Below are 20,631 nucleotides of genomic sequence, written 5' to 3' on the forward strand. Positions count from 1 at the left end.
CATTAGAAGTTGTCTGAGGGTGTGTATTAAATGTCATGTCCCAGGAGTAAAACACCAAACCTACATCATTTTAGCTGTATTATCAATGCATACAAAGCAACATAAGACAGCGACACACAATAAAATGTTTGTTTTTCCATTTTTATTGTCAGCAAGATATCGTAGTGATCACTACATAGAATAATACATTAATTATAATCTACAAATAGGACTGAACAATAAACACATACCGAGGCTTTCCTTTATTGGACAATTTAGTGATACAACACTGGTAATCCAGCCTTTGGTTTACTATGACAGACAGACACAAACTAAATCTATTGTTCTTCAATGTGGTATATTACACAAGTGGGTGATAGCTGTTCCTCTGTTGTGTGATTCTAATCACCCTGTGATCAAGATAGTGTACACATTGGATGTCCCCAAACAGTACACTGCAAGTTCATGGAACTCTCAATAAAACTCTGCGGATGCCTCCCTACTGAGACTATAATTAAACCAACATCCATTCAATAGCTTATCACTGCTGTATCAACATGTTGTGACAATAGTTTTAGTTTGTGTCTATCTTAGAAAATCGAAATCTCAACTACCAGGGTAATATATCATTCTTTATAGGAGATAATTTATGTTCATAGCAGTTGTGAGTTACTGGTCAGGTGATCTCTAAATTTGAAATTCTAATACCCTTGGCAGTTGAAAAAGCACAGAACTGATATACAGTTGAAAAAGCACAGAATTGATATATATAAAGAAATGTTTATGCATACATGTTAAAATCAATAAAGCACGAGAAGGCATAATTTTGAGAAGGCATAATGTTACTCTAATTACTGTGGAAGGGGTTCTGAGATAGTTACATTATATGGCCATTACTATACACAGGTAGACTGCCCCCTACACCCAATACACATGAAACAAGTATATGGATAGCACCCTCAGTGTTTAAATCTGGTGAATACAGTCACAGATGGCACTGTCAGAGGTTAGCTATGAGGAGCACAAGGGCCATGGATGGCACATCCAGTGTTTAACTATCATGGAGTACGACCATGCCCTCAGTGGTAAGCAAGGGTGAGGAATAGTTGTGAACAGCATCCTCAATGTCCAACTTAGGTGGGGAATAAATATGGACAGTGCCCTCAGTGTCCAAATTTGGAGAGGAGTACAACTGTACTTTTTATGGTACCCTTTGATGAAAATCCATACGAAGTTACATTTACATAGTATTTTTATCATTACAAAAAAACTTTCCCCAAAACAAAGTCTCATTTATGTTCTCCCTTCAACTATTATTCCAAAATTGCTGTCAAGTGTTCCAGTATACCAGTTAATAGACGTACTGCGTATCTCAAGTCACTCTCAGTTCCCTATCTGTACTTGTGTTTAGTAAACTAGTCTAGTTCTGTGTATATCTAGTCTTGGGAGAGTCGAGATCTGTCCACCTTCTGTGACATGTTAATTTTGTCTCCAAGACTTAGTGCCATACCCTGCAAAACAAAACATTATATACATGAATCTATAAATTATACTTTATGACTATGTCTACACTCTACAAACAGATTCATCGTTACTTGGTGGTTCTGTTAAATTATAATTTTTCATCATTCTCACAGCCATAAAAACCTCTTGGCTATGTCTATATGTGCTTCAAATGTTTATGGCATTTCCCTTTACTACAACCCATAACACCAAAGTAAAGTGTTTTCTGTATGTACCGCAATCGTTTATAGCATCCATATCAAGTGTAAAAGTATACTGTTTCATTTGCTATTTGACTACATTAGAAAGGCCACATGCTAGGCTTGTAAATAAACCAATTGAAACAGTATACTTTCAAACTTGATATGAATGCAATAAAAAAGTATAGTGCATAGAGAAAGTGCTTTACTTCAGTGTTACTGGTTGTAAATGAAGTCAACTATTATGACCATCTTATCACTGGAACTTTGTAAATGTCTAGTTTTTCATGAAATATTGATCCACTTCAACAAACTGTCACTTTACTTTCTTAATCATGTACAATCTCACGAGTGCTACCAGACAAACCTTACTCACAATGTCTAAATGATTTTACAGCAATGCACTCTCTAAATACTTGGAAAGTAACTACAGTCAACCTCACCTGTGATTTAGCTCTGATACGGATGTGACCAACCACTGGTGATTCTGGTGCCGAGTCGTATGGTTTTTCAATGCTGAGATTGGCTAGGGCATCCTCTCCAAATATGGACTTAGCATACAGATTTGCTGCCATGAAACCACATTCTCCTGACAATGCCTGAAATCAACCAATCAAAATATCACTTATAATAAATAACTTCATATATCAGAGTCAGTTATTCTGATTGGTTACTGAAAGCAGCCAATCAAACTGTCACTTACAATCAATAACTTCTTCATATGTTACACTCGGTTATTCTGATTGGTTACTGAAAGCAGCCAATCAAATATCACTTACAATCAAAATTTTCTATGTCAGAGTCAGTAACTGTTATTGGTGACTGAATGAACCAATCAAGTATCACTTACAATCAAAACCTTTATGTGTCAGAGTCAGTTATTCTGATTGGTGACTGAATCAACCAACTAAAATTTCATATGCGAGGGGCATTTATTCTCATTGGGGCCCTATCAGATACAACTTACATTCAAAATAATTTTGTACTTTTGTAAGTTAACATTTGGATTAACAGCTAGTTACATAATTTATTAGTTACTCCAAACTTAACAGTAAAAGTGATTCAAGATAATTTATTCATTTTGGTGCAAAAGTCATTTCAGTGGAGTGAGCTAAAATAAGTTTTGAGTATAAAATACCTACATTCGATGAACAAATACTTAGTAACATACAGTGACGTTATGCTTACCTTTTCTGGTGTGAGACATTTCATGTTGGTAGATTTTATTAAATGCTTCAAGTATGCATTGAGATTGTTGATGTTTGTATTAACTGTCACCTGTTGACATAACAAAATATTAAACATACCGTCAATATCAGTTACGATTCTTCCCTCTTGTTCCGAGTAAGAATCAACTTATTTTGTGGACATTTTGACAGGTTATATGGGCATGTAAATGAATTCCAAACTTCTGAGAAATATTGGGGACTATTGTTTTTACACAGACCCTGACTTCCTGGCAGTGAAATCTCTTTGCCCTACTTAATCAAACTTACTGTGGACACTTACTGATATGTAAGAAACAGAATGTTTGAAGAATTTTGAAGAAATCAAGCTCTCTGCATTCTGGTATATGAGTTTAGAAACTTGAACAGGGTCTCTGTGCATTCAATTTCTCAAGTTATGGTCAAAATTGTTATTTTTTATGACAAATATGGCTGCAGTTTGGTCATACTAGTCATGGTGGTAACATGTACATGTACTCTATAGTGTTTGACATTTGTGCCAAGTTTGATTGAAATCGAGTAGCAGGGATTTAGAGAGAGGACCGTCCACAGACAAACACACAGACAGGGACAGACTCACTGACGGATACTGGTCATTCCTACAGCCCCCTCCAGCCTGTGACTGTAGGGGACTAATAATATACATACCTTGTTTTCCCATTCAAATTCTGCCCACATTTGTCTAAATTCACTGTCTGTGCATGTGGCTGGTACTATGTAGTCCATGATGTCAATGTGAATATCATTCAAAACCACAACATTACGATCATTTGCAGCACCAGATACGTCATACACTGTGTGGAGAAAAGACAAATCATTTAACAAACATGAGGGCTAACATTTGCAGCACCAGATGCATCACAGATTTTTTAACAGACATATGCCTATTATTTGCAGCACCAGATACATCATACACTGGACAACAGACATCATTTAACAAACTTACTGCTAAAGTTGAAGTACCAGATACATCATATAGATATGCCGAGTGGAGAAAAGACTTGACATTTATCAAATATATGCTCAGTATTTGCAGTGCCAGATACATCATATATTCAGTGGAGAAAAGACTTACATCACTTAAACAAACACGGAATGATCACTTGCAGACTGACTCATTTGGATAAGCTAATTACACATTGACAAATAAACATTTTGAAATTTCATACCAACATGGTATTTTCACAAAGTATTAGACAAGACAATCCAGTGGCAATAATGTCTTCTTAGTACACATTTTGTTACAAAATACACATACTCACCAATATTTCCAAAAATAATACCATTTTCTGTAGACGCTACTTTGACGTTTGCTTTGATGTTGCAGAAATCATGGGGCGCCATGGTAACAGGTTGTGGTTTTTCTACAAGTTTCAAATCACCTAGGTAACAGAAAAACAGTGATACTAATGAAATGACCAACAAAATTCTCTTGACAAATCTTGACAATCGAGTAACAAATTACTAATTGCTTGCAAGACAATTCCAGTAATAAAACATGTACTGATCTAGTTTGAAATCAAATACCAGAAAATTTCAAAATGTTTCTATTTTACTCGCAAGTTCTAATGTATCATTCTATTCTGTAAGGTGTCACTGATTTTGTAAGGCTGTGCCAACATTTGAGCTTGCATGAACTTTTGCTTTGAGCAAATACATCACAAGTCTTGCACTGTGCTACCCACACACTGTTTCAAGTTTTAAGTACATTTCTGTAAAGTACGTCTGTTTTCGGTTAGGGTGCCCTCAACCAATAAACCTGTATGAACTTTTGTTTATATCTTACCTAATGTTGCAAGTTCTAAAGTACAATTTTGTAAAGTATCGCTAGTTTGGTTTACAACTAAGACATCAAGTACAATATCATACTGGTTAACATGGACATAGGCCTCGGAATACACTGGGTCTGAGAAACCAGTCAGCTGTGTTACCTAGACAACAAACAACAAACAGATGAACGATAATGTATTATGTACACTAGAAGAAGATTAGTGAAACACTTCCACAGCAATAATCCAGTGATCTCCTCGGATAAAGTAACATCATTGCTAAGCCTCCATTTGATAAATTGAAAATAATACTCAAAAGCAAACATGAAAGACTTGTCGTTGAGGGCGCTCTTTTAATAACTCCCCACAAGTGATTAAAAGATTGCAGACAGCAACAATTCTTTCATACTCTGCTGAGGGACAAGGTGAAAGTAACGTACCTTGTTAAGTTTTGAGGCAGATATATCTGCTGCTTCTTTTTTCTGTGTTTGTCCCATGGCAAGAGATAAACTTAACGCCAACTGGTCCTGAAATATAGCAACGAAGAAATGTTAGATGTTTTTGTAAGGTATCACTGGTTGGTTAGGGTGCCCTCAACCGGTAAACCTACATGAACTTTTGTTTATCAACATGAATTACAAAGGCTGATTCAATTTAGTATACCAGATCAAACTTACATCTGCACTGGTCCTAATCAGAATCACAAATTCCATAGTTACAGCTGACTACTAGGTGGCACTATGATCCGCTGATTGTAGATGTTCGAGACTCCCTAGGTCAACTTTACTTTTATCCTGTACAAATTTGAAAGGCTTTTTTCCTTACCTCTTGACCCCCTAGGTCAGCTTTATTTATTAACTGTGCAAAGTTGATTGGATCATCCGCCTGGATAGTTAAACCTTTCTTTTGGAACAACTGGAAATAAAATTAAATAAAAACTAAATATTAGCATAATTACAAACTGATGTAAGTGTCCATAGTATTGTAAAAATTTTATAATTTAAACAAATCAACATATTTTCATAGAAAGTAAAATTGAAATGCAAATTTTGAGCAAATGTGCTCAGTTTGACCCTGTTGACCAACACAAGTTTTCCTCGAGTACTCCAGTTTCCTTCTGATTTACAACCCATAATACCAAAGTAAAGCATTTTCTGTATGTACCACAGCTGTTTATAGCATCCATATCAAGTGTAAAAGTATACTGTTTCATTTGCTAATTGACCACATCAGAAAGGCCACATGCTAGGCTTGTAAATAAACCAATTGAAACAGTATACTTTTACACCTGATATGAATGCTATAAACGAGAGTAGCACATAGAGAAAGTGCTTTACTTCAGTGTTACTGGTTGTAACATTTGGGCACTTGAGCACTGCACTAGTGGTGATCATATTTGAATTTCTCATTTTAATTTGGATTATCAGTGTACATATTATTACCAACCCTATCCCAGTTTCTTCTCAACATCATATTTATCACAGACAAGTCACAAATACTCCAACAATTCCATACAAATATTGGAGAGTACAAATTTCAAACTAACATACCTTTTGAGTTTCTCTTTCTTCATTGTGTTTGGCTTGTAACATCGCTTGTAGTGACTCACGACATGCTTCGTTGAAAATCTGTATCATTAACGGTGATCGTTCCGACAAAACTCGTAAACACAACGAGATACAGTCCAGATCATCGTCATTTATATTCTGTAGAATACAACGAGTTTCCGTTAAGACTTTGTGAAAAACTCCGTTTGAGAAGTACGAACTTTACAGACACACTCTACACGTTTTACTAACGAAACAATGCGTGGGTAGTGGGTATATAATGATAGTTGAAAGATCTGGACTGTTGATGTTAAGCAATCACGAATGATAAGCGGAAAGCAGCGCAAAAATGCATAATTTCAAATTAAATAATTTTAAAATAATAGGGTTTTAACATTTGTAGATCTGGTGAAGATTGCAAAGCTGGTCTATACTGACTGTGAGCAGTGGTTGGTATGAAACCATCCTGCAACCCTAGAGTATGGTTAACAGGGTGGGGGTGGGGGTGGGGGTGGGGATGTGGTTGGGATGTGGATGAGGAGGAATGGACACCCTGCTGTACATGCAAACATAATTTGAAACTGTGTTTCATGCATAGTGCTGGTGATAGCAAACTAGCAATACTACCATAACATCAGACCCTGTTCACACTGTCACGTACAAACTGTGTACCAATGAGGTTAGAAAAGTAAGCGGCAGGACAACTTGATGTACGTGTAAATGTAACTTGAAACTTTGGTTCATATATTATCAATTGCTGCTATGAAACTAGTAATACTATTGTCACAGACCCTGTTCACACTGCCCAGTGGAACCATTCTACTTACTCTCATAAGGCTAAGCAGGGGGCAAATTCTTGTACATGTAAACACAACTTGTAACTTAAGCAACACATTGTCAAGTTACTGACAACAAGCCAGACATACCCTCATAACATTAGACCCTGTTCACACTGCCCTCTAGAACTTTCTACTCTCCAAAGTAAGGACAAAAGGCAGGATGTCTTCATGTACATGTGAACGCAACTTGTGACTTAGTCCAGATCTTGTACACCTGTTGGGAAGCTAAATAGCAAACCTTTTTTGTAATTATACAAAGGGTAATCTTGGTGATTAATGTTGACATACCTTTTTAGCAAGGCCTGATCTTCCTAAGTGTAGAATAGACGCCATGATGTACATAGCCTCAGCCACAAATGACTGAAAATGAAAAACAAAATTAAAAGGTAAATACAAGATTTATTAACTACTTACTAAAGTATTACATGAATCATCATGGAAAGGTATGGGACATGTGGGAAGCAAAATATGGCAGAACGCTACTGCAGAAAATAACAGTATTTTGGTAAACTTTGGGTTCTGGAGTCACTTGAAACTTGTTGCTTATTCATTGTTCAGTGGAGGCCATTGCATCATGGGAGTCATCAGACATGCATTTGAAATAGCACTGTTAGCACAACAGTGCCTCATGAAATTTCTAAGGTAACCCTAACTTGGTAGTACCTACACCTGGTCAAATTTCTAAGGTTACCCAAAGGTGGTAGTACATACACCTGGATAACTTTCCAAGGGAACCCTAACTTGGTAGTACACCTGGTCAAATTTCTAAGGTAACCCAAAGTTCATTGTACATACACCTGGTTAAATTTCTAAGGTAACCCTAACTTGGTAGTACATACACCTGGTTAAATTTCTAAGGTAACCCTAACTTGGTAGTACATACACCTGGTTAAATTTCTAAGGTAACCCTAACTTGGTAGAATATACACCTGGTTAAATTTCTAAGGTAACCCTAACTTGGTAGTACATACATATTAACTGCATTACATGACTTACATTTTGTTTTTTCTTATCTGGTATAATCTGTACGTATCTAAGAGCTAACTTGGTCAGTGTTGTAGCTAGAGACGCACCAACAAAGAAATCACCATCTAACAAATAACCTCGTAGTGGTGGCCTACAGAAAGACAAAAGTGCAATATGAATTAAAATTTAGTGACACACGGTTGAAACAGTGTTTAATACACACAAATGTCAAGGTATAAAAGAGAGATATTGTCACTGACTGAACTAAAGCATGAGACAAAAAGAGAGATGAGACATACACAAACACATGTAGTTACTAAACATCATACAATCACAAAATGACAGAAGACATACACATAAACTGATGACAAACACCACGCACATTTACACATACATGTACAAGTCTAACTGACATACAACTCCGGTAATCAAGGCTTCAATACTAAGATAGATACAAACTAAATCTATTGTTCTTCAAAGTGGTAGATTACACAAGTGGGTGATACTGGTTTCTCTGTTGTGTGATTCTAATCACCCAGTGATCAACGTAGTGTAAACATTGGAAGTCTCTAAACAGCACACTGCAAGTTTATGGCACTAGCTTTCAGAGAGCTACCCTACTGAGACATCACTCACATGTATGCAAACACACAATACCCCTCACACACACACACACACACACACACACACACACACACACACACACACACACACATCAAACACATATCACACATCCACATACAATACCCACATTATCACCATCCATCCACACACCACCCATAGATACCAAACATCCAGACAGACACATCCACACCATCCATCCATCCACACCACCCGTACAGACAGAGACAGAGACAGAGACAGAGACAGAGACAGAGACAGAGACAGAGACAGAGACAGACACTGACACAGACAAACATTTTACAGTACCTATTATCATCTTGTGATTTTCTAGCTGCTGAACTCAAAGCACTTTGTGTTGCATAGGTACCCATCTCAGTAACTAATCGTTGACCACTAGATACCACCTTGTCATCTGAAATAATAAACACAAAACATTTATTACAATATACATATCAACAGTTGGAAAGAAAACTAGGTGGTCTCAAGTTACGTTTGAACTCCCAGTTTCATTTGATAGTGTAACATGTCCATTACAAATCTGTTACAACAACAACAACAACAACAACAACAACAACAACAACAACAACAACAACAACAACAACAGCAGCAGCAGCAAATATGTCTAGTAACAAGACCACGCCCATAGCAACATCAAAATGTTGGTGTCTATTGTAAAGGTAACAACAGGGCTGGATAGGCAACTAGATAATCATTCAGTAAATTAACACCTATACCTAGCATGGATCAGCAGGTGGATAACATATAAAAATAACTGTCCAGTTCTGCTACAACGCCATTGGCATGATGTAATATTAATATTAGTTTTTAAATGGCACTTTCCGACACTGAAGCACTTCACAATTAGTACTTCTGGCACGAACCTATAGTGGCACAATAACAGTATACTTCAACTCCCCTAGGGAGCATACAATGCATTGCAGCCTCTGTAAGCACGAGAGATCAAAACCTTCACATAGCCAACCTCTATAACTTACCATCGTCAGTTTCTCCAGCAGCTTTTCTAAGTTCAACATCAACTATCGGTAAATCACCAAGAGACATTCTGAGTTCATTGATAACACTTTGTATATCTTCTGATGTGACACAGTATTCACCTAGAATCCATAGAGCAGCTCTGTGAATTCTGTGAAATAAAGAGAGACATAATCCTCTTCAAATTCAACAAATTTAGCAGAATTTATGCACAAGTGGTTTTTAAATGTTGCCTTATCATACTGTATTAACCTCCTAAATGCTATCTGATGTACTACTTATAGCACTCTCCCACCCATTGAGCTCACAGTATGTGACAATTATTACCCTGGCATGGACCTATAGTGGCACAATGGCCATTTAAATCCTGGGAAACTGACTTTCCCTTGCAGCCTCTGTAAGTGCATAGGATTAAAGCATTCACATTGCAACCTCTATCCTACCAGGTCCCCAATTATACAGCTGGGTTGACTGGGGCACAATCGTGGTTCAAATCTTGCCCAAGGACCTTAAATATGTCAGTAGCAAGGCTCAAACCTGCTACCTGTAGATTCCAAGCCAATCATTCTAACCATTTATCCCATCATAATTCAAAATAACCTGATCAATAACTTACTTGACAGCCTTGATGGAAGGGAACACTTCTAGAAGTTTACACAGGATAAGTGGTCGTAGTTGTTCATAACGTTGAATGGCTTCACGTACAAACACCAACACATCAGCTGCTGCCAACTCATTCTTGTCACTCAAGAATTCCATTAACTGGTGACGGAAATATCCAAACAATTATTGTAAGATAACGGGTGAAGCTTATCAGTGTGATATAATTGACAAAAAAAAATCGTCCATTTACAGTCAGCTGTATCTAACATCGATGAAGCTGTGTCACACACGCATATTGATTTTTGATAGTACAATATGACAACACTTCAGATATGTTGACTCATTCAAAGTGAAAATAAGAGTATGTGTAACTCTAAAACATTGTTACTACAAAACCAGAAAGACTGTAGAGTTTCAAGTAGGTGGAACGATGTATTTTATATCTCATCAGTGTGCCCTCTAAGTCAATTTGATGTGCCACTGGCACACACAATTTCTAGTGATGCACTAAAATTTGGTGCTCCCCTATCTCTTACTATGTGGTGACCAGTGTGTCCTCTAAGCCAATTTGACGTGTCACCGACGCACACAATTTCTAATAATGCACCAAAATTTCAGGTTCCCACATCTCTTACTATGTGGTGACTCACAAGAAATGCCAGTTTTTATCATTTTGACTCACAACAAAATTTGGCTGTCATTAGAGGACACACTGTATCTCATATTGTTTCTTGCAATGAATTATGAAAACGTATCTGAATTTTTCACAATCTCATTACAAATTGTGTACTTATAATATGAAATTCAATAGCTTTTCTATTGTATGTAGAAACATCATAATCAACAGTTGATAAAATTAGTTGATATAAAATTGTTATTGCAGTACTTACTACTGGAATAATGGTGGCTGCCACGTCAGGGAATTTTACACTGCATGTATGTAATGTCCTCACCAATAACTGAAATTAATCAAATAAATGGTTTCATGTTAGATAAATGAAATAACGATATGAATACAAATAGCTATGCTATATCATAGACCAGGACAGTATGGATTCAAAGCTACAAATAGCGATACTCTACTGTAGAACAGGACAGTATGGATTCCAGGCTACACTGTAGAACAGGACAGTATGGATTCCAGGCTACAAATAGCCATGCTATACTGTACAACAGCACACTGTGGATTCCAGGCTACAAACAGCCATGTTAAACTGTAGAACAGGACAGTATGGATTCTAGGCTACAAACTGCCATGTTAAACTGTAGAACAGGACAGTATGGATTCCAGGCTACAAACTGCCATGTTAAACTGTAGAACAGGACAGTATGGATTCCAGGCTACAAACAGCCATGCTATACTGTAGAACAGGACAGTATGGATTCCCAACAACTTATTCACTCACCTGTCTGTATTTACCAGTGTCTTCATGTTCACCTGTATTGTGGGTTTTGCTCACTTCTTTCTTCAAATACAACACCATCTGTTGAAACACACAACAGTTTAGTAGTAAATATTACACTGTTTTGATGACAAACAACACATTTTTTTCAAAATGCATACCTCTGTCAAAATATCTTTGTTTGGACTTTACGATATGTCGTGTTGTCCAGCCCTGACAAATCTTCTGTGAATGCTGTCTGAAAGGACAACACAACATGTCAAGTATCTAACAAGACTGCAATGTAGTTTGATTATAAGATATGTTGTGTTGTTTAGCCCTAACCTGTCCTCTCTTAGTGGCTGATAGGTAACACGGCACATATGTTACAGTTACACACTATATTGCAGTTAGATACTATGGTGTGTCGCTCAAGCCAAACCAGTCTTCTGTGAGTGCTAGCTGATAGGGTGACATGACATCTACGGAATGCACTGCCACTGGAAATACAACAAAAGCCAACAGCTAACTCCTTCAAAAAGAACCTAAAGACATATCTGTTCTCCAGAGCATTCTAACTGTACAGCGCCTCTGAACTCTACATCGTAGTGGATACTGGCGCTTTATAAATTCACTGATTGATTGATTGATTGATTGATTGATTGATTGATCGATTGATGACATGTTGCATTTTGCAGATGATCATTCACTGGACAGAGACCTACGTCTATCACTGAAAAAAATCCTGATAGATGAACATTTTCACAAGAACAAATTGAATACATTCACTTACTTCTTCAATGTTTCTTGATGATACAAGTTCCATTGCTAGTTGTAAAGTTTTCTTTCTGACTTCCAAATCTGGAGCGGATATCACACGCAGAATGTCCATTATAAGTTCCTATAAACGAAAACACAAAATCTCAAAATTTAACCAAGTGAAAAAAAATGTATAAAGTTGAATCAATGAAACGATGTAATTTATCATATATATCAAAAAATGTAGAGGAACTCACTACTATGCAATCAACAGTTCTAACAATGCCAGAACAAAAATTGGAATGTCATAGAAGGAAAGCAATGACATAAACATTATACTGGAACAGTTTAATAGACATTTTTTCGAAGTATTTTCACTTCAGTAAAAATCTTGTCAACTCAGCATATGCCACTTTAATGCAAGAACCTGGGACTGAATCATTGGCCTTTAAATTTTGCCCCTCATATCCAAAATAAGACATACACTATCTTTTCATCTGACACTGTAAAGTACAGTAATTAGTTATCAAGCTACTTGCCTGTAAGACCCTTTCATGTGCTGGTATTTCTTTCAAGGCAATCAGTCTGTCCAATACAATCAATTTGACATTATTGTCACTTTCTTTTAGGATCAGTTCAATGTAACATGATGCAGCAGCCTAGTAAATAAATACATTGGGACAGAAATTAGAATCATGTATGGTTCACATAGACAAAGTATACAATGTAGCTACTGCATTAATGAATGTACATGCCAAATACTTTGAATAATAGTTGATATGTTATGAATCTAATGATAACCAACACAACATCATCATCATCATAATCACTATCATCTTTTTCGTGACTGCTGCCGACAACAACCATCATCATTATCATGTCATCATATACAAGATGGTGACAGTGAAATCATGTCATCATTGTTGTTGTCATCGTCCTCCTCCTCCTCCTCCTCATCATCATCATCATCATTATCATCCTCATTATCATCATCATCATCATCATCATCCTCATCCTCATCGTCATCATCATCATCATCATCATCATCATCATCATCATCATCATCATCATCATCACCAACACCACCATCATCATAACACATTAGAATGCTCTTTCTCCCAACTTGTACTTAGTAGTTTACAAACAAATCCCCCCTTCAGAGAAAGAGGTTTTTAACAACATCATTGTCTTCATTAAATCCACACTCAAATCAAGTCTCCACTCTATATCTACTAAATAACATAGTTCAACTGGTAAACTAATACGGCCCATGAAAAAACACTGGTGCATTTGCTTGCTTGTGGTACGCAGAAATGAGACAAGGTTCACTCAAAGACTTGTTAATGTCAGTAAATTATCAAGCATAAACACCACATGAGCCCTGATTCCCATAACTCTGTTTATGACTACACGTTATAACAAGTCTGGCTGTATACTGTTACATTATAACTTCCACAGATAAAAACAAACAAATAACAGTATTGTGGAAACCTACATCAGGGGCACCCTCTGTTGTCTTTTTATTAGTTATATTGTTTTTACATAATTTTGTCTCTGCATCAAGTATTTCCTTGGCTGACTTCATTTAAGCAAACACACTGGTGTTTTTTTGAGGGTTGTAGCAATACAGTGTACATATTTATAATGGCATTACCTTAACAGCTGTTGGAGCACTTGACAAAGTAACCAGTGTACCTGCTGCTTCATAGCGTACAGCTGGACTTGATGAATTCAATAGATTATAAATACATCGGATAAAACGAGATCTCTCAGATGGGTTGGCATGACACACCTGTACAGATACAGAAGAGCTTTATGAACATGTTGAATGATTACGAGGGCAACAGCATACGTCTGTTTCCTCAAGGGACTGTGGGTCACCCCAACACAGACTGTTTTCTGAGGGAGAAGCCTCAAGAGAAACAGTTTGTGTTGGGGAGACCTACAGTGTATGTACGTACATACATGCACACACACACACATATACACACGCATGCATGCATGCATGCACAGACACACACGCACATACACACACACACACATACACACACACACACACACACACACACACACACACACACACACACACACACACACACACACACACACACACACACACACACACACATCCTATCACAGTCTACAAACCTTACCTTATAGATAAGTTCCACAATGACCAATTGCAGGATATCATTGAATGTATGGACCTGATCTATACAAGTACTCAGATAATCCAATGCACGTTCCTGGTGAAACAAAGAAATATGTGTAATTTTAAATTGTGCAAAAATAAGCAAACATCAAAACACACTGCCGACAACTCTGACAAGTGTGTGGGTCATACAGATTTACTTCAAAGTGTTTAGTCTGTTTTCACACATGGTATATTCAAAGAATTCAAGATCCTTGTCTCATACAGTGAAACCAGTGATATATTTACAGGATATTGAATGTATGGACCTGGTCTATACAGGTAAATCAGAGAACTAACTGAGGATACATTTGAAATTGAGCAGACCATAGAGACAGAAGCCTGAGGTCAGAAGGTTATGTAAGGTAAGGTTACCAATAATGGTAGCCAAATTTTGTTGTTGAGTCAAAATGAGAAAAATTGGCATTTCTTGTGAGTCACCACATAGTAAGAGATAGGGGAATACCAAATTTTGGTGTGTCACAAGAAATTGTGTGCTTCAGTGAGTGGTACTTCAAATTGGCTTAGAGGGTGTGCTGGACAGAGTACAATAAATTGTCTTACCTGATCAGCATGTATTAACATCATGAAAGCATTCCTTTTACAGGATGCATCTTGTTCCTGCTCTAGGAAATTATGGATAAGTTCTGGAGCATCTGGAATCAGGAAATCAAAGTTCCTACACAGTGGAGGAGAGAAAGACAAGTTATTATGGCTCTTGTCGAAGAAGCTTGCCCAAGCTCTTAACCAAACTATCGAGATCAGCGAGCCTGGTCACAAGGTTTTATGTTGAGATAGACACCGTAAAGATAACACACAAACATCACTTACACAGTGTCTGCTCTGTAGACACAATAAAGATAACACACAAACATCACTTACACAGTGTTTGCTCTGTAGACACCATAAAGATAACAAACAAACATCCCTTACACAGTGTCTGCTCTGTAGACACAATAAAGATAACACACAAACATCACTTACACAGTGTCTGCTCTGTAGACACAATAAAGATAACATACAAATATCACTTACACAGAGTGCTCTATAGACACAATAAAGATAACACACAAACATCCTTTACACAGTGTCTGCTCTGTAGACACAATAAAGATAACACACAAGCATCCCTTACACAGTGTCTGCTCTGTAGACACAATAAAGATAACACACAAACAGTGTCAACTCTGTATATTTATGTATATAACTCAGTGAACAGCAGTCACATGATTCACCCATGTGTTCCTTAGGAGCCAACACAACAAAAATAGCGCCAATGGCGTTGTAGCACAACTATAGAGTTTATGTGAGTTTATATCTGTATAGGCATGGTTTTGTCTCCAGGCAGGCATATGTGCATTCACTTTCAGTTCAGTTGTGCTAAAAGCCTGGACAGTAACTCGGGATGCTCAATCAGAACAGTTTTGAGTAGAAATTTACATGATTTAGTGAATGAGTCTTTCTACAATGAACTCTGGCATCATGCAAATACGTGTAACCAAAGTCTCAACATGGTGGTCAGATTTTTGGTATCAGTGCAAACGGTCTAGCAATAATTACAAAATCTTTTCACTCACTTGTATATGGTGAAAATTGCCAATACGGCATTTCTTCTTACGTAGCTATGACGATGTTCAAGGCAGGCTCTGATGGCTGGCATAAGGGGTTCAATCAATTCAGGCTCCTTAAGTTTACACAAGAATCTCAGAGTAGATCCACGGATGAATTCATTGGGATGTTGCAGATCCTACAAATCAAAAACACAAACAATGACTACAAACTAATTTAATTTAAATCCATATATGGTTGCACAATGAATATTCATGACTCCTAAGTCCTTACTCCTTTCAGTGTAAAACATCTCTCATGAATATTCATTGTTCAACCATGACTTCTGCTGACTCCCAACATGCAATAGCCCATAGCAAAGACACCATATAAAGGGCACAAGATCAACTTGATGTTTCTCTGCAGTAACAAGTAATTGTAGGTGATGTAAAATCATGAAATGACTCTCCAGAACCCATAGTTTATGAAAATGTTTTTATTATATTACCTGGGGTGGTGTTCCCCTTTATGAGAAAATTACTAACTCACTACACTGATCAATTGTGACATCAAAATCACAAAAGTGGGTCCACTTTTGAATCTGTGTGATGAAATTTCTGTCACTGGTACACATACCTTTCTGTAGGCATCACACACCAAAATCATTTCCTGTAATAGTTTACCATCTGGGTGTGTTTTGGGTACAATCTCCCAGAATATCAACAATAGTTTCTTGATAGTGTGATCATGGAGTGGTAAAACAAATCGAATGATCGTCATCAACAAAGATGGCATCTTTTCACCATTCAGAATCATGTAGATGACTTTCTTTAGTGTCTCCGTCTTAGTACGCACATCTCCTTTCTCTGTAAAAACGTAAAAATTAATAAATAAAGTAAGAATCATTTTGTAGCTAAAGCTAAATATTTCAATACATTCAAGTATACTTTAAAGACCCATGTTTCAATCCCAGGTCATCACATTAATGTTATCCTTATCTTTGTTGTGGACCAAATTTTTCAATAGTCTGCAAGATACAGACATTCGTGCTACGCTATCAGCCAGCACTTATCATGGTTAGGAAGCCTGATAGGGCTGAACAACACGACGTATCTTAGTCTACTTGTTCAATAGCTCTGCCAAACGTCAGTTTCTCATCATTTACACTGTTAAGGTATAGGCACTTAGGACTAATGAATATTCAGTGTTCAACTTGAATATATTATTTCTGCTGGCTCCCATGATGCAACAGCCCATTGCAAAGATACCCTATAAAAGCACAAGATCAACTTGACATTTCACTGAAATTGCAAGTAATTTTAGGTGATGTAAAATCATAAAATGACTCTCCAGAACCCACAGTTTATGAAAATGTCTTTATTTTCTAGAGTGGTGGTCCCCTTTTAAAATGACATGATGTATTTAAATTGTCTCCTGGTATGGTTAGCATAGTCTATACTTCGAAGTATAGTGGAATGTCCACAATTTAGAATGTGACACTATGTATGTTCACTATGGAAGCACTACGATTCATACACAAGTTCTCTTCTTCCACGTTAGATTGAGATACAGACATGTTCCGAACAAATTACTTGTCCTTCTTCAGTGTCTAACTGGATCTGACAGAATGATCCAAATTTGTTGGAGGTGTTGAGTAACCAGAGGTGTGAAAAGGTTAGCTTCAATATATGTAAATTCAGGTGTGAAAGTACTTGTCAGTTATGTACATATAACTGTCCACCTTTGGTGATGATGTCACTGTAGATTGGTGCAGGTTTTGTAAATTCAGGTGTGAAAGTGCTTGTCAGTTATGTACATCTACTGTCAACCTTCTGTGATGATGTCACTGTAGATTGGTGCAGGTTTTGTAAATTCAGGTGTGAAAAGTACTTATCAGTTATGTACATATAACTGTCCACCTTATGTGATGATGTCACTCAGTAGATTGGTGGAATGTCATATTTTCCTACATCCTACATCCAGATTTAGAATATGACGCTAAATTACATAATGTTCGGTTGACAAATACAAAACTCATAAAGTTGGTAACACAGTGACTTCCAAACATAAGGTATACAACTGATTTCACAAATATTTTTTTTGGTGCTTATTAAACAAATAGATAAACTTATCTAGCAGTAACTTATTGATGCAATTGAAAACAGAAAAGATTTTGTTAAAACTAATATAAAATAGTTTAAAGGGTAGATATTTTGACAACTAACATTTGAAGCGTAAATGTTTTTTTCTCAATAATATTCTTACCTCCCTTTGGTTTGTTTGTTTTGTTTGTTTCTGTATGTGATTATACTAGTCATATCTTCTCTAATTTTTTTTAGAAGTGTATGTATTTTAATTTTCTGTTAGTGCTGCTCCTAACATGCTTAGTGAGCCCGGATACAATAGGGATGCAATAAATAACTAAATAAAAAAATAATAAATAATTTTTTTTTTAAATTCTTTTTTTTTTTTAAAAAGTCATTGCACTGACTTACCCAAGTCTTGTTTTAGTTGTAACTCTGTAGGTGGTTCTGTATCAGTTGGAGCATTGATGAGAGTGTAACATGCGTTGTCGACAGCCGTCATCTTGATAATCGCCTCCACACTTTTCTATACCTGATATGAACAAAACAAAACATGAAAAATAAAAATAAATTTTTACTTGTTTACAATCACGAATAAAAATACAACAATTACAAGAGATATTTCATTGAATATGTTTGCTTTTCAGTAACATTTAAAATGTCATGTTGATGCAAAAAACTTTTTTTTTTTTGTAAACTGAATTAAGTGTCACTTCAATGAAGCAGAATATATAGGCATGAAATGAATGATGAAGTCTAAAACCAACGGTTAATGTTGCACATGACAATTTTTTTTTTTTTAGAAAATTAAGGTTCATGAATTTTTACGGTAAAACTTTTGCAAACCGATCACTCAACAAGAATGCAGTATGATTTTCAAAAACAAAATAACTCTTTCTCCTCTTGCTGGCAGGTCGACATTTGTTTACATGAATTTATGGGTAGCTGAACTGTTTGGATAGGTTTATATACGTTATAATGTTATCATTCGAGAAGAGGATGCATTAGAAAGTCTTCCCAATTGTTCAATGCAAGCCACAAATAACAGTGGAGTGATAAAATAACGTACACCGTATTGCCTGCCGGTGAGTGTGTTATGAATGGATGCCGAGAGTTCCGCAATCTCGGTGTTCGTTCGTTTGATGGATGGGCTGTTATTCAGATCGACATTCGTAACATTCAAACGAGAATATTTAAAGCAATGACTCTGAAACTATGACACCCCTTAACAATGGACCCAACATTATTTAGATCTAAAGGAAACAAAAATCTAACATTCTTTGCTTCCAAGTTCCAGCTCGTCGTGTGTCCAATGGCGGCCGCCATATTGGCAGGCCGGATTTCGGTTTCAACAGAAAATTCGATCGCACACCCTGCTTTGGCGACTGTAATAGTGTGGTTCGATTAACAGGCTTTGTTAAGTAGCTAAGGAGTGAAAACAATTGGTACAACATACCTTAGAATAAATTTGGCAGTCAGAATGGTGGCCCTTCTGCTTTCGATCACTGTACGGATGAACTCGACGTGGCCAAGTAACGCGTAGTCTCGCAAGATTTCGACAGCGTTAGTGACACGTTGGCACGTTAGGGAATGATGTCACGTGGTTTTTGACGACGAGATTTTATTTTGGGGTCAAAGGGCATAATGTATAGCTCATGTTGAGTGAGAAATCCTGACTGAGTGGGATACCAAGTTAGAGTGATTCAAGTAACAAAACTTGTTGTCTTCATATTAGTTAGTTTTGAGTGCAAAGGCGGGAACGATAAAAAGCCCACACAAGCAAAAAACTCAAAGCGCTGTAATTGCTAGTATTGCAGCTACTAAAAACCGTGTTTGTAAATCTACTTCCGGATAAACGATATTCAATAAAACAGAGTGAGTAGTTGCACAGACGATAAAGAAATTCCTTGTCTGTGGTAGTTAGTAGCAGATATTAAGTATATGTAATCATACGTACCTTATTTTCATCAATGTATATCTTGAACAAGATTGAGTGATATCAGTTTCTTTGATCAACAAATATTTATACAATCATTACGTCACTAAGGGAACGAGCAGAATTTAGTACGAGGGAGGGCCGGCGGGAGCTGAGAAGGAGATCTTTTTCTCTCCAAGAAATCTCACCTGGACTACAAGGTTTTGTGAATGGATTTTTTAACAGTGTGGAAATGTAGCATGGTCATCGATGAGTTTCTGAATGCCCATTTAATCTGAAAGTCTGCTGGTTAGTAATTTTTGGTGAAACTGAAAGTATTAAAACTTAGTTCATGTAGTTAGGCCAAATAAAAAAAAAGTTGTTTGGTTCCGGTTACCAAACCCCACCTAGTTTTTCACGGCGACCCTCAACTTTTTTTTTATGTATTCGAGAAAAATAATAATAAAATCGTGAAAATCGTGTGAAGTCTCGCAAGAAATAGT

General features: G+C 36.7%; 1 protein-coding gene across 1 annotated transcript; it reads right to left on the reverse strand.

The window, feature by feature from the left end:
- Positions 1-144: 144 nt before the first annotated feature.
- LOC144453061 (coatomer subunit beta-like) lies at positions 145-19,770 on the reverse strand. The gene is made up of 25 exons (XM_078144332.1): positions 19,670-19,770; positions 18,625-18,745; positions 16,766-16,995; positions 16,159-16,328; positions 15,146-15,260; positions 14,544-14,636; positions 14,045-14,182; positions 12,930-13,049; positions 12,425-12,532; positions 11,656-11,733; positions 11,140-11,208; positions 10,263-10,408; positions 9,649-9,797; positions 8,960-9,065; positions 8,060-8,180; positions 7,352-7,423; positions 6,228-6,383; positions 5,503-5,592; positions 5,118-5,204; positions 4,695-4,839; positions 4,171-4,290; positions 3,557-3,702; positions 2,871-2,960; positions 2,126-2,281; positions 145-1,490 (listed from the first exon to the last, which is right to left on the reverse strand). The coding sequence occupies exons 2-25, from the start codon at positions 18,713-18,715 to the stop codon at positions 1,416-1,418; spliced, it is 2,871 nt and encodes a 956-aa protein (XP_078000458.1). The 5' UTR covers positions 18,716-18,745; positions 19,670-19,770; the 3' UTR covers positions 145-1,415.
- Positions 19,771-20,631: the final 861 nt, after the last annotated feature.

This window comes from Glandiceps talaboti, chromosome 23 (genome assembly GCF_964340395.1).
Source record: "Glandiceps talaboti chromosome 23, keGlaTala1.1, whole genome shotgun sequence".
In the NCBI taxonomy this organism is placed as follows: Eukaryota; Metazoa; Hemichordata; class Enteropneusta; family Spengelidae; genus Glandiceps; species Glandiceps talaboti.